At 32.2% G+C, this 23,746-nt stretch overlaps 2 protein-coding genes across 3 annotated transcripts in view; one reads left to right on the top strand and one right to left on the bottom strand.

The window, feature by feature from the left end:
* Positions 1–17,433, bottom strand: part of LOC124369145 — a 65,848-nt gene extending 48,415 nt beyond the window's left edge. For both annotated transcript variants that reach the window (XM_046826924.1, XM_046826925.1), the window contains exons 1-3: positions 17,306–17,433; positions 9,213–9,275; positions 8,238–8,366 (exon numbers count right to left, since the gene is read on the bottom strand). In XM_046826924.1, coding sequence (XP_046682880.1) covers positions 8,238–8,366; positions 9,213–9,275; positions 17,306–17,401 — 288 coding nt within the window. In that variant the 5' untranslated portion in view covers positions 17,402–17,433. The remainder of the gene's footprint in view (positions 1–8,237; positions 8,367–9,212; positions 9,276–17,305) is intronic.
* A 1,844-nt stretch (positions 17,434–19,277) lies between these two features.
* Positions 19,278–23,746, top strand: part of LOC124369144 (putative fatty acyl-CoA reductase CG8306) — a 41,429-nt gene continuing 36,960 nt past the window's right edge. Inside the window, exon 1 of the mRNA XM_046826921.1 lies at positions 19,278–19,526. Coding sequence (XP_046682877.1) covers positions 19,514–19,526 — 13 coding nt within the window. The 5' untranslated portion in view covers positions 19,278–19,513. The remainder of the gene's footprint in view (positions 19,527–23,746) is intronic.

The raw sequence follows: 23,746 nt of genomic DNA, 5'->3' as shown, positions 1-23,746 counted from the left end.
AATGTTCAATCATCATCCATACAGCCCAGATCTAGCACCAAGTGGCTACCACCTCTTTCCAGCGATGAAGACCTGGCTCACACCACTTCGCTTTGATGTGTAACTTGTATGTCCAAACTGATAGGACAGCAATGGGGTCATTAGTGTCTTCTATAATGGTAAACTTGTAAATGAAAAACTGTAAGAAGATTCCATTAACAGGAATGAACAAGAAGTTGAAGTTATAATTTCATTACATAGATGATGTATGGGCAGTTTAAAACATGCTGTAAAGACAGTTTAGATAAATTCTTACAACATATAACATGCAATATGTCCCAACATCACATTTACACCACAGAAGTTGAAAACAATATCCATTCAATCAAAATAAAGAACATCCTAAATTTATCTTCCTTACATTAAAGGGATTACTGATAAAATAGGTAGAGTAGTTTATTAAAAGAACATAATATGAAAATTATATTTACGCCAGCTAAAACACTGAAGATCTGTTTGAGACTAGTAAAGGATGTGATTCCACTGTGTAGGCCTGGAGTCTACGAAATTTCATATTGTTGTCCAATTTACATTGGGGAAACAAAACGTTTAATACCTACATGAGTTTTTTTTTTTTAGTCAAAGATACAGAAATATTTTGCCATAGCACAATACAGTTACAAAACCCAAAAATACAACAGAATTAAACTTCCACTTGAAAGTACTTGCAAGCAAACCCTTCACACTGTTAAGAGAACCCACAGAAATCATTAAGAAAGGAAATAACTCCAAGAAGGAAGATAGCATGAAATTATCAAAAATCTGGCAGCCTGAGATAAAAAATATTAATCACTGTTTAGCTATATTTGTCATTGATTGGTTAAGGTAAAACCAATAATGGTACACTCCGCCCCCTTCAACTCATCCATACAGGGTCATCCAAAAGTCAGTGGTCACCCTGTCATTCTAGACGGCTTGATCAATTGCAATAAAAATATGGAGATCTTTGTAGGTCCCTGGGGGAAGGACATACCCATACTCAACGTTTTCAAATGGCAACCCGCCAGATGTGAGACCTTGCTGGAAAAGGAATATAAAAAGGAACATTTTGTTGCAACCGGAAGTAGCTATCTATAACTATTCCAAGATGGTGGCCACTAAGTGGCAGAAAATTGAGTTTTCAGCTATACAAATGGATTTACAGGAAACTTGGTTTGAGGGGGTTTTTAGGATCAAGAAACGTATACCTGGTATCAGTTTTACAAAATTACCCACTTGTTTTCAAGATGGCAACATCAAAAAAAGGGGAAAGAGGTTATCCTTAGTCCTCTAGTTATTTTTTTTTATGAATTTGAATGAAAATTGGTATTTGGGGAATTTTTAGGTTAAGAAGCATGAATTTCACACTGGTTTTCACGAAAACTTAGATGTTTCCAAGGTGGCATGGTCAAAATGGCAATGTCAATTTTTTTCTGCACGAACGTCTTTGCAAAGCTTGTTGAAGTGAATTCTGTCTATTTTTTAAAATTCATGCTACATCCAGGAATTTTTGATATTTTTGTTTTCCTTAAAATGTCAAAAAAACTCTGTCACTGATTTTGATTTGTGCATTGATGGGATGGTTACAGTTGGAACCGTCTCTTTTCAGGATTACAATATATTACCTTATTTGAAAGTAACTTCATTTCTCAAAGAACTAAACTATCTTTATTTACATCCAGTAACAAATTCCAGAATAACTGTTTATGTAATGCCCAAGATTTTTTTTTGTTTCTCTCCCATAATGACAAGAATATCATTGTGATTGTGATCAGATTTCACAACTTCTCCATGTGGTGTGGTCATGGCTATCAGCTCTCAAACGGTTTGTGTAATCACGTGGAAAATTTAAAATGAAGGTAAAATCTACAACAACAAAAAATTACTTAACCAAACACACACACATCCTCTACTCATATTTTTATTCAATAAAACAATAAAATGAGAGTGAAATTACTAAACTTCACAATTATGCGATAACACTGTAAATAAGCAACGTGGTACTGGACAAAAAGATACGAATAACAAAACCTGTCTGAGACAGCGTTAGATACCAGACACTGCAATTGAATCAACCCTTCCTACCATAGCTACGTTATGTGAACAAAACCTGCTTCAGACAATCGCAATGCAAAGGGTTCTGTAGCCACTGACTCAATTATCTTCAAGATTCAAATATTCTTTATTCATACAAGTATATATACAGAATTGTGTCACACTTTGTTGCTTAAAACTATGTACTGTATAATTATAACCAATTTGATTTCTATGTTTTTAAGTAAATGACAAACTTGTTTCAAAAAGGAGAAAATCTAAAATAAACATAGATACACAACCTACTATTTAATAATTATAAAGTTTAGTTTTATAGTAAAGTAAAGTTTATAAAGTCTTACTGACATTGTGCCCCATTATTTTTTATGTAATATTTATAAGACTGGTTCAGCCAGGAATCTAACTTAATCTGGTGGATACTAATTTTGAACTGTATATTGATAAGCATTTGGACAATTTCAGTGACGATTAGAAACTCCCTTGAATAAGTAGAGTGAAAAACCTCCAGATACGGATTTTCATTCAAATCCACTGAAAAATGACTAGGGGGGACGAAGGATAACCCTTTTCTCCTGTATTTGATGCTGCCATATTGTGGGGTATCCACCTAAAAAGGTCCCCAAACTTCTATTTCAAATGGTCAAACTGTCTAGAAATGACAATTGGCCACTGACTTTTTGATAACCCTGTATAAGCAGATGGTTTTATTGTCAGTTTTGGTTGAACATCTCTTTACTGAAGATGGCTCTCCACAATGAGACTGAAATATATCATGAATTTTATTGTAGTAACAATTTTTTGACACAGTGCGAACCAGAAATCTTGCATGATTGATATCTAGTCGTTTAAAGCCCATATATCAACTCTTTAACTGTCAAGCAATCTAGCCAGCCTAGTCATATTATTTCTGTTCAATGCCCTTTTTTAAGAAACTGTAGAACATACATAGAACTAACACAGAGAACATAACATATTTATCTTAGTACGTAAGTCCTCAATTAAAACTATTATATAATTCTAAGTCGTACTTGTAAAATTTATATACATATGTCTTACATTATCATATACTAAAAATACTAAAAAACTCATCAATTGTGTACAATAGATGTTCAATTAGGTAATTTTTAAAATTGATCTTAAAATGTTTTGTTCCTCTTTTAATTTTTATACATTCCGGCAATTTATGAAAAAATCTGTTTCCCTGGTAGGTAGGTTTCTTCTTAATACATTTTAAATTGTGATGAGCAATTGCAATAATATTCCTGTTTCAGGAATAATAATTTTTGAAGTTACCCAGAAGTGTTAAATTCTGGTATGAATGATTGACTACCAAAATTGTTTCATATATATATATATATATATATATACAGGGTGATTCGGTTAGTGTTACCGGCACTTTCTGAGCTGATTGTACTATAAACAATAAAGAAAAAAGTTCATATAAACATGGGTCCGGAAATGCTTCCTTACTGGGTTATGGCCAATTGAAGATTTCACCAAAAAATTGTGTGCAGGAGGTCAAATGATTATTTGCCGCGTGTTTATGAAGAGATATTTATAGGCGAATGCAACTTTTTCTAACGGATTTTTAGATGAGAAATTGAATAAAAGTTCATCTCATAGCTGTATCTCATTTAGTTTTTTTGTTATACTACAAAAAAACAGAAATAAAATAATTTTGAAAACACTTTTTTAAGGTTTAACGGACAATTTATTTTGTTAAATAGGCATTGAAGACCCACATTTTTACAAAGAAACTTGCAGAAAATTTAATTCTGAATAAAATTATGTGCCACACGGCTTTTAACAGCGAAGTATTAGTTTCTGGAATTTAATTTTACAACAAACATTCTACCAAGCAAGAAATTCCAAAGCAAAGGAAAACCGCATTTTAATGACATAGAGTAGCCTACACATAAGATTTATTAGGATGCAATTTAAATTAAAGTTTTAAATAAATTATTGTTTTTCATCTAAAGCTTATAATACTACGTACCACTTTCATAACAGGTGTTCAAAAATCAGTCCTTGTACTTCAATACACTTAGCAGCTCGCTTTCTGATTGATCGAGTTATCCTCCGCAACGCTGCACGATTGTTTTTGATTTGTGCGGCGGCATCTTCAATGTCGATTTATTTAACTCTTCACGTGTATTTTACTTTTTCCTAGTACACCAGGTTCTTCATCCAACCCCATATACAGAAAATCTAATGGAGTTAGATCTGGTGATCTTGGTGGCCAAGTGTGTGGTCCACCGCGACCAATCCATCGCCCCGGGAAAACTGCTCGTTTAAGTGCATTGTTACATTATGGGAAAAGTGGGCAGGGGCACCATCATGTTGATAAATAATATTGCACCTTGCTGCTAATGGAACATTCTTCTAATAATAGTGGTAGTTGTTCTGTAAGAATTCTAGGTACATGCGGGAATTTAGATGTCCTCGGAGAATGAATGGTCCTATTAATCGATCATTGAATGAGTCCCCACACCATACATTTACACTAAATCTGTGTTGAAAGTTGCGCACGATTGTACTATGGTGGATTTCCCCTTGCCCAAGTGTGTTCATTGTGAAGGTTGTTGACGCCATCTCGGGTAAATTGAGCTTCATCATCAGTGAATAAAATGGTTCTATGATGTTGACGGTTTCTAATTAACCAGTTGCAAAAATTCCAATCGAAGAGGAGGATCTGTTGGTTGAAATACTTTGAACTTGTTGTTTATGGTAAGGGAACATGCTATTTTTGCGCAAAGTTCTCCATACTTCAGACTGAGACACTGCGAATCGCCTAGAAAGACGCCGTGTACTGACACCAGGACTGCGTTCAGTAGCCATGATTATAGCCTCTTCTATATCTACATTATTCTGGGCAGGGCGGATCCCGATAATTATTAATACTAGGAAGTTTACCTGTTACTCTTAGGGTACGAAATGATCCACTGATCGTTTTTGGGTTTAGAACTCTGCGATTAGGAAATCGTCTTCGGTATTCTGCAGTAGCAGCGGTTGCATTTCCGTCAGAAAACGCCTAAGACAAATACCATGTTGGCATATTCTTCCGTTGTAAATAACAAAGGCATTGCAATTGTGATAGTAAGTTACTTTAAAAATACACTTCACTAACAAAACGAGTAGTAAATTAATTGTATTAAATTGCACTCATTAAACTAGTACAGAATTGGTAACAAATAATTTGGATTTCCTCAATAAATTGCAGTGTATTGTTGAACAGCTGATTTGTGATACCAACTTATAAAAACATAATTTACCTTCTGTAAAAGCTATAACGTGACAAAGATATGTAGGTACATGATGTAACCATTTGGATAGTCTTAAAAAGTAATAGTATTATTGTTTTTTTAGTTGAGCATTAATCTATTAAAATCGTATTTACAATTGTATGCTAATCAATTATTTGTGTACCTTATATCATTACATTACGGTGTTTATTTACTAAATACGTATTTCTTGCTTGGTAGAATGTTTGTTGTAAAATTAAATTCCAGAAACTAATACTTCGCTGTTAATAGCCGTGTGTGGCACATAATTTTATTCAGAATTAAATTTTCTGCAAGTTTCTTTGTAAAAATGTGGGTCTTCAATGCCTATTTAACAAAATAATTTGTCCGTTTAAACCTTTAAAAAAGTGTTTTCAAAATTATTTTATTTCTGTTTTTTGTAGTATAACAAAAAAACTAAATGAGATACAGCTGTGAGATGAACTTTATTCAAATTTCTCATCTAAAAATCCGTTAGAAAAAGTTGCATTCGCCTATAAATATCTCTTCATAAACACGCGGCAAATCATCATTTGACCTCCTGCACACAATTTTTGGTGAAATCTTCAATTGGCCATAAACCCAGTAAGGAAGCATTTCCGGACCCATGTTTATATGAACTTTTTTCTTTATTTTTTGTAGTACAATCAGCTCAGAAAGTGCCGGTAACACTAACCGAATCACCCTGTATATAAAAACGTGTATTAACAGTCATTATTCTTTGTTCCTTAAAATGGCACCTGATAGATGCAGAATAACCTAAATTTAATATAATTCTTAAAGCTTGTTTTTGCTAAATTAATATTATGCCCAAATTTTCCCTTGATGTTGCCCCATATATGCTATTTCCAAAAGAAATAGCAGAATGTATGAAGGAAAAATATATTGTGAATAAATTTTGTCTTGAACAAATTTTCGATAGAAATCAAGAAATCTTTATTGTCTTTAAGCACTTGACAATGCAATGGACAACGTCACTTTTTATTATATCTAAAAGGCCTACTCCTATCACACCTTTAAAATCCCATAGTACAAGTGTAATGATTAGACAGTAAGTCAAAGTAAATTTTATATGAACATGTGAATAACGCCACAATTTGGTCATTAAAAATAAAATAAAAGTAAAAATGGTATTAGCAGCATCTCGTTAAATATATATAACATATCTAAAACATTATATACAGAATAAATTAAATAGTAAATAAAAACAATAAATATATAACAATAAAACATTAAAAAGTAACAATAAATAGATAACAATGCAATAAATTGAAATTAACAATAAAATAGGTTTAACAACAATAAATAAATAACAAGAGATAACTATCAACAAAATCATAACTATTAAAAAATTAAAGTACTAATATCACAGGTTAAGTAGTCATTTAAAGAATAAAATGTGTTATCAACAAGCCAATTACTCACAACATTTTAAAAATACACGGTAATACAATTACTGATAATCTGTAGATGGGATATATTCCTGAGGAAATTCTTTGTATGACATGGTCAACATGTTTGTCCCAACTAAGATAAACCCAGAAATTTTTTGTGGTCAGTTTGAGTTATCATAGAATGGTGAATAAAAATATTTGGATGATACATATTTCTGTTTTGTTTAGTTTTAAAAACAATGAAATTAGTTTGGTCAGGATTTAAAAGTAACTGATGTTTACACAAAGATTATCTATGTTGCTAAAATTTAATGATGCCTTTATCTCAAGTTTGCTCATAAAAGAATTATGTATCAATAGGTTAGCATCGTCAGCCTATAAACTAAGACTGTTGCCTTGATTTTTTAACTACTTGTGATAAACCTGTTACATAGTAAATAAAAAAAAGTGGCCCCAACAGGTGTATACAATTCAGTAGTATTGTAAATATGGCAAGGCTCATTCATTTTAGGAACCTTATCACCTACGTCTATTACCTTTCCAAAACATTCTTTTTTGCATATTCTACATTTGTATTAAAGGCTTTCTTTATATTTCTAAGTTTTTTATATAAACTTTTATCTTTCTTTTCTCTTTACAATTCACTTTAATTTATAATTGAGTTTTTCTGGTATTTCAGATCATATGAAATCCATTTAGTATTACCATGTCTCTCTCTTATTTTAACAGTAGGGAACAAAGTTGAAATTAATACATAAATTTGCTGTGTAAAACATAATTCTTCATTTAAACTTCCACATTGTAGATATCCAGCCATGTAATGCATTTTTAAGTATATCTATATTAGTTTTAGTAAATTTTCAACATTCCTTAGTTATTAGATGCTTATTGACTTTACTTAAATTGTTTGGTCAATGTCAATTAACAACCCATGATGATTGGATATTTATGTATTTATACCTGTAAACTTGACAATGTTTAGACTTAAACTAGTAATGACATTATACAAAGCGGAACTAGTTGTCTGGGTTATACAAGTAGAAAACATGACCAAGTATCTCATACCATAGGCTTTCAAAGTAGATATCATTTAAGGATTTGTATCCTTAGAGTTTTCTAATACATTAATATTTATATCACCTATTATAACACCTTATACAACCTATTTTTAAGTTGAATAACAGCTGTTTTGAAAGTTTTCACAATAATTTATATTAGTGGTTTTAATGATATCCTCTCAGTTTTAGGGCATTGAAAAAGTGTGTAAATGGTACATTTTAAAGTCAAGCCACCACACACATAGTCACAATACAGTAATATATGTGCTAGTTTGTTTTTGAAACAGGCACATCACAAACATTTACTTTTTAAATGCGTAGATTAGAAGAGCCACCCACTATTATTATTATTTGGCTAATAATAGTGATATGCGTATTATTATGAATTAATTCAACACTGTTAATTATTTACCAAATTACGATAGTCCTACCTCTTTAGCTGTAATCCGAGCCTCATAGTAAGGCCTTGCTTTCTCAACACAATTACCAAGTTTCTTGCCAAGTGCATCTATCCTTATGGATGACTCATATAAGAGTTGACGGAAACTTGCCCTTGCTTCCTATAACACAAAAATTAATGTCACTGACATCATGTACAGCATAAGATAGATTTTCCTTTAAAAAATTAATAACTAGTTGTAAATGCCTAGTTGTAAAACCCAACTACTCCTTTATCGGTTCTATTCACTCTCCAGTGATCTGTTGCTGTATGTGTCATCAACATTACCAATCTGGCTCACAACTAAACCGCTTAATTTAGGATACCCCATAATTAAAAAAAATTAATGGTTTTGTGAAAAGATTTCTTGAATAAAATATATTTTATATAAATGAAAAGTGTCTCCAATATATTCATTAGATTTTGCTGATGTCACTGAACGGAGAAATAATAATTCAGACAACACCATTTCATTTACGTTTTCACTACTCAAGCCGGGAAAAGACAAACTTTTTACAAGTTGCACAGCTTAAGAAATAATTATTTCAAATTTACACCTCACTTTAACCTAGGTTTACTGTGTTTTGGAGAGATTATTGTTACGTTAAAAGAGAACCGAGTCATGCCATGACATTTCCTGAAGCTGGCAGATATTTTAGTTTGCATTAAATTTAACCATGTTTTATCTCTTACTTTAGTAGAGAACATGTCAAAGTCAAAGATTTTATTTAGCATTAATAACAGTTTGTCTTTCATAGTGTTAACACGAATTTGCTTGACATAGTCCAAATTATATTACTTAATTCTTTATTAGCTTTTATACTCACGTTTTTAGTTCCTGGTTTTAGCTTTTGTAACAAGAATTATTTCAACAAATTTATGAAAACATATAGCCTACTATATTTAAAAATATCAAAACAGCTAAGTTAATGTTATATTAATCCAATAAGTAAGTAAAATTACTCACATCTAAATCAACTTCTAGTTTGTTTATGTCATCTGTGGCCGCATTTAATCTCTCCAACTCAATCTGAAACAATAATCTGGCAATGATTTTTTTTATTATATAATACTCCAATAGGTATTATAAAGAAAAAGTAAATCATCAACAAACAGAAGAAAACACGTCTTTTACTCTATATTACTAACAAATATCAATTCTTTCTTAGGACACCATAGATCAAGTTGTATGCAAATATGAGATGAATTGTGTGTACGAGTACAATAAATGAAAAACCCTGCATAGTGTTTTTATTTTCATAGGTTAACTTATTCTTTGAAAGGGTGATTAGCTCAATGATTGGGAATAACTGACCTACAGTTAATCATACAAACAAACAGTAATTGTCTAACAGTGTAAATAGCTTTCATTTTTCAATGCTAGCAGAAGTGACATCTGTAAGTCAACCTGACCTCTTTGAAGGTGGGTACCTCTACCAAACTTGTCTGTTTAGCTAAGAATACCACAGTCTAACACCATCTCCCAAATTAAACCTTCAAATTAAAGAATTACAGTATTATGCCATAATTGTTAGCACATGATTGTAGGACTATTTTAAAGGTGTGTTTAATATGCATCCAAACACTTTTTTAATTTTTCTTCCAAATTGTATAATTTTTGAATATTTAAACAATAAATACAACTAAGTTTGACATTTTTTTCTCAATAACCATTATATCAGAGAAACTAAAAAGCATTTGGATGCATATCACTTACATATTTAAAATTAGACACCTCCCCTAGGTCTAAAACTAAATATACGGTCGTGAATGTGTTTGAAATTTAAAATTGATCTTATGGGGCTCAAATCAAGATGGCCACCAGTACAATGGGACTTATTTGTCTAACGGATGGAGAAGATTTTTGAAATATTGTGTTTAGTATTGCAGGATAGTCCAGATTGGCTGAATGTGTTAAGGCTGTATAACTACAATACATAAAACTACAGGGTGTTAAAGTTCTGCTATTTTATTGAGTGACAATACTGCTGTTGCTACAATACTATGTTTAGCATTGTCTAGGAAAAAATCAATGAATTTTATATTTTCTTTTATTTATTGCAGTTGTATTAGTGAGCACATTTTATAATGTATCTAACACACTTTGTAAATTTAAATTTAATCTGAGATATGTGTTAGTCAGCAGCATCTAAATTGGATTTATAGAGTTGAAGGCACTTTCCCCTGGTAGTGGACTGTAGTTCCAGCATCTACTTTAGCTTCTTTTATTGGACTTGTTGTTGGCTCGTGGTTTCCTATCTTTTGGTAAGAAGATTTCAATTGCTATAAAGTACAATTCTGTTCAACCACCTCATTCTTTACCACTGGCATCAAGTTTTTTTTATTGTCAGGCTTCTTTCTCATTTATATCACAGCACTACACCTTCAAGAGACAAATGTAATGTATTTAACTAAAATATAAGTTTTCCAGTTCCCACTTGATCAAACATTACTAACACAATTATTAAATTCTCAAAATATGTATATTTGCGTTTATTTTTAAATGCATGGATATATGTAGCCTACATTTACAAACTTAAAATTTTACTTCATTTGAATATAAAAATAAGAATTCAATGTTTTAACCCCATTATTAATAACATGTAGTTAACTGACGCTATTCTTTTACAAACTGTACTTCTATGAATAAAGAATGATTGAATTTTGAATAGAAAAATAAAAAATTATTTGCAAGCATGAATATACAAAATGTTCAAGAAGGTTATCATATACCAGGTGAAATATAATCACAGATTATCTGCAGCATCAGGTAAGCTGCTGTGTTATTATACCAATCAGCTGCTTTGTTGATGTTGATGTCAATGCCATATATATATATATATATATATATATATATATATATATATATATATATATATATATATATTGCTGAATTGATCATTTTTAATAAAATGATCAATTTTTACATTGTGTGATTTTTACTTCACTATAAACATTAACTACAAAATTGGAGAATATATCTTTGATGAATAAATAAATATACTGTCTATAGAAACATACAATTATAAAAACAAAAAATTGAACTAGTAGGTAATTTTGGTAATATAAAAATAAAAAACAAATTTATAACACTAATATTAAAAGTGCAATATAAATATTTTTTTTATTTCAATGCTATTTATCTTGTTAAAACTATATGTGGTCATTAATGATCAACTCTCTCAATAACAAGAGATTAGATACTTCCAGATGTACTACGGATGTGAAAGTTGGTATATTCACTGGGTCAGCATATGACAGGGAACATACTCAACTTTTTTGCAATAAACTTTAGAGGTTAAAACATCATAAAAGTCGCATAAGAAATCCATGGAAAAATCTATAAAAAAACCTATATATTCATGAACAACACAAATTTTCCATGCTTATCTTTAAAGATGTGTACAGCCCAATTCTAACTAGGAAAACACACTCAGTTTGCTGGGCCCGCCTTTGTTACAGCCTTTATCACAATAAATCAGTGAAGCCCAGCCATTAGTGCTAAATGGTTGCTTCTGTGCCGTATTGTTGTTGATGTCTTAGTGAGTTTTCTGATGTACGGTTCTGTGGAATGGCTCGGCCCACGGGTGGCCTGACTACAATTTGTAAGTATATGTTATTACAAATCTACATATATAATTATGTTTAGCAATGGCATACATAAAAAATACATTAATAGTTTTTATTAGTCAGTTAGTGTTAATTACGGTGGGTGAAAATGGCTCCGGTGGTCATGCTACTCAGGGAGCACACCATGGGATAATATTGCTATACAGGTACACCAGGCCCACTGGTGTGCTGGAACTTGTAATGTCACAATAAGTTTTTTCTGAAAAAATTGTCTGTATTGGCCAACCCTATTGAACATTTTTTTTTACAGTGAATGTGTTAAAAGTACCCAAATAATCAAAGAGAGAAGGCTAAAAATACAAAATCGGTATTTCTGTGAAAAAGGTTAAAAGTTTCCTTACAAACGTAAATCATGAGCCAATTGACAATTTGACCATAGTTCAAGTTAATATTTCTTTAAATACATACAATTATGCATCTGAATGCTCAAATGTGATATACAAACTCTCAAAATTTATTCTAAAAAAAGTAAAACATTTAGAATTCACGTTATCAGGGGAAACTACCCTATTATTAACAAATTAGGCTATAACAAATTACAATAATTTTCATTACCAATCCAAATATAACTTCAATTTTCTTAATAATCTACAACCTCCATGGCCCAATAAAGTCTACGAGTAAGTAACAGCTAGTCTAAGAAGGTGAATATAAACAGTAATAACTGCGTCAGGTTACCGATTATGGGTTGAGTTATTTGAGCTAGCTCTCTCCAACAGGTACAAATTATTTATTTCTCAGTACAGAGGGCAAATTATAATAGTAGATAAAGCTGTACCTCTCACAGTATTTACTTAAACCCACCTTAGAAAAAACAGCATGCAAACAACAAGCAACTGTTAAAGTAAAGACAAAACTTATGCTAATATGTAATATGAGTTGCTAATATGTACATTGTAACGTGTTTAAAGCTACATTGGTTGATTTTTTTAAATTAAAACTTAAATTAAATGAAAATTTTGGGAAATAAATATTGGGATTTAATTTTAATTAGATTGTGAGAAGTTAGGATAAAAACGAATATGCAATCCTTTGGCAAGTTGCTGGTAATTTTAAATTATTAGGAAGGCGGTTCACTGCCTTGAATTGATCAGAACTTGTCTTGTACAGCAGTTACGTTAGATCTGAGAAGGTTATTGTTCTTAAGTTGGATACGGCTGGGCCAATGAGAGAACGCCGCGGATGTCCATCAGAAGGGGGGAAGGGGAACTATAAAACCGCCAGTTCATAATTTTTGCCCTTGTTTTGGTTATTATCGTGAATTAAGTTGATTACAGTGCGCCATGTTTCTAAATTTTTTCCACAAGGGATTTTGAGGTAAGCACCAAATTTATTGTACTTTATATTGAAATAGTCTTCCAGATCTGATATTAAATTAATTTTGTTGTCTTTTTTATGGGAAAAATTAAATTTATAGAAACTACAGAGCAATCTGCATAACTGATTCACGATGAACAATAAAGCACAATAGAATCAAACAAGTTACATTTGGTTCATACTTGCAAGAAAAGTGAATTAAAATTGAACTTTGTTAATAACTTTGATTGAATTTTGGAAATTTAGTAATTTATTAATATTTAATTTGAACTGTTTTATTGTGAATTATTAATTGGAAATTAATTGAACTTTAGTAATTGTTTATGAGAGTTGTATCTGAATTGCAAAGACTTGAAAGTTAAGGTACAAGTAGTGGAAAGAGAAGTTTGATTTTTTATTTTCAAATTTTTAGTGAACTTAGAAGTGAACATTTTTATTTTAGTTATTTCCAAGTGGTATTTGATTTTAGTTTGAAAACTTTATTATTTTATTTCAGAAGAGAGCTCTGATTTTTAGTTTGATATATTTGACTGAAATTTATATTTCTTGCCAAAGGACCTTTTTAATACTAATAACCGGTTTGTCAATTCTTTGTGGAAAAAAGAGTGATGAAAATTCTGAAACATTGAACTTTTTAATTTGCCAGTTTAAAATAAATCCATTATTTTTATTTAGAGTTGTCATTTTTATTTAAGACAAACCAGATAATATTTAATAGTTAAAAATCTAGTGATAAATTTTACTGAATATTCACTCGGAGCTTACTAATAAAAAAATATTTTATATCGTCTTGGATGTCTGAATATTAGTATCTACAATCCAAGTCGTTATATACATGTAGGATACACCTAAGGAAAATAACAAAAGAGTAGCGCTATCAAATGGATAATATTATAACAATTTGAACTTAAACATATTAGTAGTATAATTTTTTGGGTCACTTAAATAAGTTCAAGAAGATATAACTAAATTTAGATTGCTTTTAAAAACACACAACTGTTTCAAAACACATTACCACATTCAACCAGATATTTTTTATAACTATTAGGAGACAATATTTTGAATTACCAATGGACCAGCGGTCTACGACGTTGAACTTAAGATCTGAGTTAGAGATAATGCAATTTTAAATCCTATCCCTTATTGTGTTAGATAAAATCCTTGTACAGGCCAGTGTACCATTAGGATAGAATACCAATATAATAGGGCTTAAAAAGAGATCGGCTTCTCCTTAATAAAGTATGTCAAATGGTATCTATGCTATGATAAACTGAGCTTATAACCAACCACTGCATGACGTGATACTTCATAAACAATTCACAATGAGTTACAGTTAAAAACAAATTGGTGGCGAAGAACATGGACAAGTATATTAGGGCGTTTCCTACCCATGCTTAATAATTCATATGCTTTGAGAGTTTTACCATAGTAATAATCTTTTTATCTTTCTATCATATTAAGTGCACATTTCATCAAGCACTTAGTAAAGTTTACACCTACCAGAATCTTGTTTTATATATTTTTATTTTGACTTCAAGATTCCAGTTAGAAACAAAGGTTGGTCGTTATTGATGAAGAATTATTAACATGTATATGGGATGCACATTTACCCCAATTTCTCTGGGTGGCAGCCAGATTTTGGCCTTTGTGCAGAGATTCACCAAGTGGTTTATAGATTGCACATAATATGCTAAAACCCTAGAGTGTTATATATTTTTACAATCTGTATATTTCATAGATTTTGAATCTGGCAAAAATGTTTTAGGATACGTTTCTTAACAGTCATTGTTGAAACCGAAGGAAAAAATCACGTTTTAAAATGTCAAAAACAGATGGTCTAAAGAAGTAGTAAATAATTTTTCAAATTAATTCCAGGATGTATAGTTTTGAAATTTATGTATTATTATAGAAACACTTTTTAAAATGAATGTTCATATTAGTTTTTTTACTACTTTGGTATTGATTGAAACATTACAAAATTATTAAAATTGCCACTTTTATTTTGAACATTTTTCGAAAATCTTGAATCATGTATACTGCTTATAAATAACTTAATTTTAGGTAGAAAATTAAGAGGACAACAAGTTAATATGATTATTTGAATTGTTATAAATTTAAAAACTTAAGAAAAAGTAGTGTTGAAACTGATATTGTATTTTCAGCTACAAATAGTGCTGAAAACATAGTGAATCCAACAGATATAAATTTTCAACATAATCACATTATAATTTCAAAATATAAATTTGTTAGCAAGTTTTCTGCTAAAAACGAAAATTTAAAAAATGTTACACTTATTTCAACCAAAAAGGTACTTCAAAATAAAATATGAAAGATTACAGATAACAGATTTTATCAACGCCTTACAAGTATGAAGAAAGTCATATAATATATTTGATTTGCTTATTCCAAAATTTGCTGCAATTTATAGATTAGTATTTTACTGGTCATCATCCTAGAACCAAATAAAAATGATGAACTACAATGAATGAATTGATGAATGAAAATATAAACCTGCAACACTTGAAAACTCACAAACTATTATGATATTTAACAGTTACTAGGCTATCTGGTATAAATACTATTAATATTAATATTATATTTATGGTTAACATAAATAAATAAATAAATATATATATATATATATATATATATACATATGTAAAATAATATGATTTCACACTTCAAATTGCCCATTATAAAAGAAAGTGCTAAGTTACTGTTTTACCACAACATCAACAAGTGCAGCAAACAATAAACATAAACAGCTCGGACTAACTTGGGAGTTAGGACATGGCCCCCTTAGAAAACACCTCACGAAGGTGGCCTTAGCCAGACTGATGAATACAGACTCTGCGGAGAAGAGGAGGAATCAGCGGAGCATATATGGCTAAACTGTCCTGCCATATTTAAAATTCGGAAAAGAATCCTAGAGGCATATCTCCTCAGCCCCAAAGGATATCAGAGAACAGTAGCCCTCAAGTCTGATCTGTAAAAATCTCAGATTCTGAGGATACATATATAAGCAAGGGAGGCACAAAGGTCCTTTTAGGACTAAGTGTAGGGACAATCGTCTCTTTCCCTCATGAAAAAAACTCATGAGTTTTCGCATCGGGTGATGCAACAATCAACAAAATGGTTGCTTTTGAAACAGCTCTGACATGACGACTGCTGACTGATAACTATGACATAGATAGTCAAACGAGAGTACAGATCTTAAACTTTCATGTAGTATAAATATATATTGCTAAAAATTAATAAACGCTTTATTATATCGGATGTACAAATAAAATAAAATTTGTCGGTTTTTCCGACTGATGAAACTTTAGTTTCTAAATAATTTCTCTAATAAAGACATAATTTCAGAAAACTGTTATATAAAAACTATAACTCCTACATAGAAGCACATGATTGACCATAGTTGCTCCAGAAATGGAACTTTTCATTGTTGCAGCTTTGAAAAAAAATAACGCCTATACGGATTTTTTCAAAGTTATAGAATTTTGTCAATACAACTGGTTAACTGCCGCTAATCGTAACTTTTACAAATGATTGTACTTTTTCTTTTACTTATTCGTGGTAAGTTCAGAATCCTGTCTTTTCATTGATATACACTATGTTTGGATTAAATGTAGCTATAAACGTTAAATCATCAGTTAAAGGAGAACAGTACACGACTATCGGAAAACCGATAGCTGCCACCTCACCAACAACAAACTATCTTGAAAATATGATTAATGCCACTTCTAGGATTAAAAGTGCGATAATTTCATAGTTATGCACCTCATTAGGCTTCCTGTGATTTGTTAGATGCTTGTCACTCAATCATTTAATCTTTTATTTAAATTAATTGTAACCAAGCAGCATGTAAACAATCTGAATTACAAAAAAAAATACCTTGATAAAAGTCACAAAACTTAAACAACCAAACTGTGTAAAGTGCAAACATTTTAAATTATTTTGATATATTTATTAGGTGATAAATCAAATATGTTTAAATGTAGTTCGTAAAATTGGAATAATGATATATTCACAAGCTTTTTCTCAAAAACGAGCGTTTAAATATCATTGATTATTTACACAAATATCATAAAATAACTTTAAAATACATTTTACCTGAACTCTTGGGTCAACTGCTTCATCAGGCCGGCATACATCATTATCTTTAGAACTATTACCACTCATTCTATGCCAATAAATAAATATTTGCATTGACAGTGTCGTCTGCACAAACAGACTCCATGTTATTATGACAAAGAGAAAAATTAATACGACATGGAACAAATCGTCACATTGTGTTTTTCAGTTTCAGAACTCAAACACTTTTTTATTCCATTTTACTCCTAGCAAAATTTCTAAAAAGTATGTTTATAACAAAAGCAAAACTAGACTGATTAATGTTGTGATAATTGTGAAATGTAAAGCCAGTACTTAAAAGCGAGTGTTTTTCTTACTATTTTCCTCAGAATTCTGACATTACATCAAATATATAATTTTGTATAAGGCAACACTTCACCAAATTGAATATAACTTTTAGGAATCAAATTCATGACTTTTGACCAGAATAGCTAATATCGTCACTTGTACTAATTCTATTTAGAATACAGCGTCTCACCGGACTCACCGGTTTTGCTCTACACATTGAAGCTAGCGAGCGTCGCTTTGTCGTCCACACCGTGAAGTTATCGGCTCTTTGTATTCTGTGCATAAATGTTACATTTAACTTGAAGGCGTCTCAAAAATCAAAAATAAGTTCAATCCGTATAAAACTATTAAAAAAACTCGCTCATTCAACAAATCTACACCGTCTGTCTTGTTGAAATTGTGCACTAATATGTATTGTTAGTGGTATAATGAAACAAAATACCAAACATTAAGTGTCGACCGTCTGGGAATCCACAATCTAAATTAAATGTCCCGTTAGACATGCGTAAATTAAAAAAAAATTCTCTCCTGACGCCATTCTAAACTATTCTGATTCTTTTCGTGAACAAGTTATCTAGGTAAAAAGAAGCAAGAAGCTGGTGAGAGCTGAATGATCTCAAAAAAAGGCATAGCCCGAAGTATTGGGAACACCATTTCCAGACTAGTCAAAGAAAGTGGGGGTGTTTTGTTAGTGGCTATACATTCAGGATGCTATCTGTTGGATGACCCCACACTCGTCGCTTGGTCACGGTAAGTCTAAGTGTCCGTGCAATAATGCATTTTTACATCTCCAAAAATTCGTTGTTTGTTTTAATATGTTATAATATTAAAGTTTGTGCGATGCTAAATCTTGTATTTTTTTGAAGCTCTCATTTTGTAGACTTTAGTAAAAAAAAAAAAAAAAAAAAACAGTACAAGATATTTCTTATAATAAAGTAATGTGTTACTTACAGCATTCCAAAAAAATCTATTCGTGAGAACATACACATTGGCCATCAAAAACAATACTGTCACAAGTTCTTTAAATTTATTTTTAATACAGCGTACAGGCGCGGTGTTAGACAAAATACAGAAAACTACCAACTTTACGCTCCCCTTCCATAACTATGTTATAATATAGCTTCCAGAACGTATTTCACTAAGGCGAATAGTTTGAAATTATGCCAGGGGTGATTTTTAACCTTGAACGCATATTTAACGGGCATTTAATTTAGACTATAGATCCCAGACGGGCGACGACTCATGTTTGGTGATTGTATGTTATAATATAGTTTATAGAGCATCTGTGTGCACAATTTCTTTGAGGCGAATAGTTTAGAATTAGGTCATGTGCGAGTTTTTAAACCATTAATGCAGACGATGGATTCCCAGACCGTTGACATTTAATGTTTGGGCTTTTGTTTTATTATGCAACTAACAGTGTCTAGTGAAAATATTTTTGCATAATTTCAATGAGTCAGACAGCATAGTTTTGTAAAACGAGTGTTTTATTTTTATATTTAGTTTTTCACTGATTAGTTTAAATTTTTGTTACGCCTTCAAGTTGAGAACTGCAATATTTACACATAAAATAATAAGAGCCGATAGCTACACGGTCTTGACGACAAAGTGACGCTAACTTCATTGCGGTCTCTGCTCGCTCGTACCTTAATGTTATTTTGCGGAATGTGGTCACTCGGTCACTGACCCATATTAAAAAAATGCATTTTCATCCGACCTAACCATTCAAGTATTCAACAAGTTGGAAGAGTGACACTGACAACTGAACCATTGACTGACAGTGACTAAGTTACTGTATTACTGGAGAAGTACAGTAGTACAGAAGGTTTTCTGTAAAGTAAAGTAAACTGAAAATTTAGTTTTAGTTTATCGTTATCACGACTTGCCGCCTTGAGCAGTATGGAAAAATCAGGTAAAGTTCTTCAGTGAATCACTCATACTATAAATCAACATTTTATTATTTCACAGTATAAAAAGGAATAAATAAAAATAAATTATGAATAGTTTGCATATTGAATTGGTTTTACAGGTAAATTCTGGTTAGTTTAGGTTATGTTTTTCTGTATGTTTGGAAATTCAGTTAAGGCTTAAACTATTGGTTAAGAAAAAGAAGCAGTGTAAAACTGTCCCTAAATTCCATCCATAGAAAGAACTAATCCTCTAAAATGAATCCTAACCTGATTCCTGAACTACTCCTGACCTAGTTCTTGAACTACCACTAATCTAGTTCCTGAACCAGTTCAGCTAACAAAACTAAATTAATTTTATTATTTGAAGGCAAAAAGAACGATTACAACAAAAAAAACTAGAATCTACTTAACTGGCATTCTAAAACTAAAAATACCGGTTTTCATGAACAAAGTGTACTTAATTTCACAGGCCAAACGCAGAAAAAAATAAATTATAAATGACCGTACCTCAAAAACGTTTGAGTTGATTTTGATAAAACACTATATACACATTCAATACAAGGTCTAATGTATTATATTACTACCCTCATTCGTAGGTCACGCCTATTTTCGGAGATTTATCGATTTTACATGTCAAATACTGGAAAAAATTAAATCTATGGATAGCCGTACCTGAAAAATGTTCAAGCTGATTTAGATAAAAGTTTTTATACACATTTGAGACACAGTCTACCATACTACAATATAAGCCTCATTCTTAGGTGACACCAATTTCGGAGATATATCGATTTTACTTGTCAAATACTGAAAAACGAAATCTGTAAATGGCTGTACCTCAAAAACATAAGAGCCAATTTTTATAAAACTTATTATACACATTCAATACATGGTCTACTATACTACAATACAGCCCTCATTCTAAGGCCGAGAATATCCCTCATCGGTGCGTTGGTATCTATCCTCAAATGCACCCTTTATACCTCATGTTTCACCCGTCCTTCCATCTACGGATGTCTCCATATTTTAATTTAATTTGTTGCTCTCTCTCCACACAACATTTTTTGCCTCCGAACCGGATTCTCTGGTTTTGAATTTTATTGCAATCATTCCACACTTAACATTTTGGTCCTCCGAGTCAGGATAATTAATTTCTTAATTGTTTTGTACATCTTTTTGAACTTAACAATTTCTGACAGGTGTTTTTTGTGAGGTCCATTTTTTGTAATATCAATGTTAATGTTGCCCATATTTAGCACCGGGCATATGAAAAACATCCCTCAAAGTACTATATTTGAAACTAAAAGATCGAATTCTAGATGGTCTGATCATGAATTCCTCCGGCCATTACTGTTAGCTTGGAGACGCAACTTGACAAAGCAAACAAATATCACCAATTCACCACACAGACCATAATTTCCTGCTATCTTCCATGAAAAGTAGATCTACCTTTATTGTTTTAAAATTCATTATTTGTCATTTTCATATCCTAAAACCTTATACTGATTTGTCCAGGAGGACGATTGCAATAAGTTCATAAAGCGAATCTCACTACTATTGTGGATAAAAATAAATTTGAAAATAATGTTACTTTAATTCTTGTGTTAGCCGGTTGGTCCCTGGATTGGTCACTTTTCTAACGTCAGATCACATTGGACAAACTTTGGGTAGGGCAGAAATGAGCACTCAAGTGATTTAAGCTTGCATTTAGATACTATCTCGAGGATATTTTTCTTTTTTTGCCAGAAGTGCAGGGTAGAAACCCGCACTGATGACCAGGGACATTTCAGACATAATTTCAGTTATTATTAGTTATAGGCTTTCCTTCCTTTTATATCTATTGTACTACTGTACTATTCTAGACCTTTATTTTCTTATTATAAGTTGAAATTTTGACAAATAGTGTGAATTGGTTAAAGTAAACAATATATTTTAAGGCCTACATCTAATATAACGAAAATGGATAAATTCTAACTTGTTATAACTATTTATTTTAATTCACGAAATACACAGCACTGGACACACATTAATTCCATTATGTTCAAAACGCTACATATCAAATGCCACCACCACAGCAACAATGAAACTGAGGTGAATTATTACTATTTCTGTGGTTTGTACCTGTACCCAGTACCCACAGTAACCAAGTACAAAATTTAACCTACCCGTAGTGATTTATAATCATAAATTACAGTGCACTCTTAAAATAGTACAGGTACATTTTCCAGTTTCCAAGTCCAAGTACTTTGTACCAGGAATCGCGGTACCCATGTAAGGTATACGTATCGTAATAATACCTGTACTTTCGGTTTGCTGTAACGGGTACTCTTAAGAGGGTACTGCTTTTTGTATTGGTGCTGCCCCACATCTCATCGTGTGAATTAGCGTCTCAGCCAATCACCAACTCCAAACCGCTCCTCCCAACATGATCTACCAAGGTAGCCATCTCTCTGGAGGGTGTGCAATCCACATCATCATATGGGATATATGATGATGTAATCAACAGAGTTTGTACAGCACCAGCCCCAATCAGCCTGACAGTGGAGAGATCCCTGGAACAAAATTCCGGTACAGGAATGCTGCCCACCTTGTTGCTCACAACAATACAAGCTCTGGCATTATTAACATGGGCGCTAAAAATTTTGACCCCTGCCTTGAAAAACCCTGATATTTTACCCTTACAAATCCAGGGTTCTGTATCAGAGCCACATGAAATCCGCCAAAAAGCATGTTCAGAACTCAGCTGAGGCAGCTTTGCTGTGCTGCAGATTGACCTGAAGGACCTTGATTCCTATGATCAGTTGCAACACCTCGTGTCCTCAGCTGGTCTGCTTGGCCTCTAAATCAACACCACCAACTGCTGAATCTTCGTCGATGGTAGTTGAGTGTGATGAATAGGCAGAGACACTCAAAGCCAAACTGTCAGATGCAACTGCCTGCTGTAACCTTTCCAGATCAAGATCTGTTGGGTTCTTGATTTCAGGATCCATAAAAGGTCCCACAAGTACCAAGGAAATAAAAAGTGAGAGCCCCGCATGACCAGGTAAGGCTACTTACGCTTTGGAAGGTGCCCAACCCTCAAGAGCTCCATTTGTGACGCACTACCCCTGCGCCACGCATCCCTTAGGCACAGCTCGCCTCACACCATGGGATTGGGGGGCCCTCAGTCAGGCAAAAGCAATTTGTGGTATGATTCCGGACAGACCAGTTGAGACTGGTCAAGGCTGATTTGGCACCTTTACTGTGCGGCGCCGAAGGCAACCGCTGCACAGAGTGCATAGTTAGGGCACTAGCCTAGATCCTGGGGTTCAGTCAAAAGCAGAGCCACCTCTTGCCGGATGCTTAACCACCATTATCTGAGCCCAACCATTGTTTGGATTCGGATCCCCCATTGGTCTTGAGTGGCAATTGAGTGTATCCCCTGGGGAGTTACTTTCCCAGTTCATTGGGATCACCCGAACTAAGGCCAGCCCATCCCCAGTGCAGTTTACTTCACTAATAAATAATTTATCTGCGTTTTTATCTAATTAAATAAAAATAAGATGTTCGCTGGTAAGAACGGCTGGTCCGATGAGGCTATTTTTATTTTTAAATCCTAGAGTTTCAAATGGTACTGAAAATTCCAAGCATTTCATAAGAAAGTAGTGTACTGCAAATAGCAAGGATAATGTATAGTATTACCTGATATTTATTATATTTGGCATCTTTTAGTGTATTATGAATATTATTTAAACATTGGTATAACATTCAATTTAATGAACAAAATTATGAATAAGTGCACACAAGGTACCTATGATTGGGATTCCTGGACATTATGGCACGGAATATTTACAGCAGTTGAAGGAAGAAAAAAAAGAGTGACCAGGCACTAACATGATCCAATGAGCTATTTGCTCTGTCACTACAATATTTGAGGAATAAGAGAGCCTGTGAACATTGCAAATAGAATTGAGGGGGTACTAAATCAGAATAAATAAATTGAGTAGCTGCAGTTGCAATTTCTATATTTGTTCAAGCGATGCTACTCATCATCCAAGAGGGTATTGTCTTCATATTATTAACGTTTGGTTTCACAACTCCCTAGACAATTTTTGATATTGTTGAAAGAAGATTTACAGGGTGATAGCATGCTACATCTTTCTTGTCCCTATACTGTTAAGTTACAGTAATTTTTGCAATCATTCTGCTATTTGATCTGAAAATTATCAGAAATGAGAGAAGAATT

The sequence above is a fragment of the Homalodisca vitripennis genome, chromosome X (assembly GCF_021130785.1).
Source record: "Homalodisca vitripennis isolate AUS2020 chromosome X, UT_GWSS_2.1, whole genome shotgun sequence".
In the NCBI taxonomy this organism is placed as follows: Eukaryota; Metazoa; Arthropoda; class Insecta; order Hemiptera; family Cicadellidae; genus Homalodisca; species Homalodisca vitripennis.
Note: the sequence above shows the minus strand (reverse complement) of the source record. Positions and strands in the feature narration are given on the sequence as shown.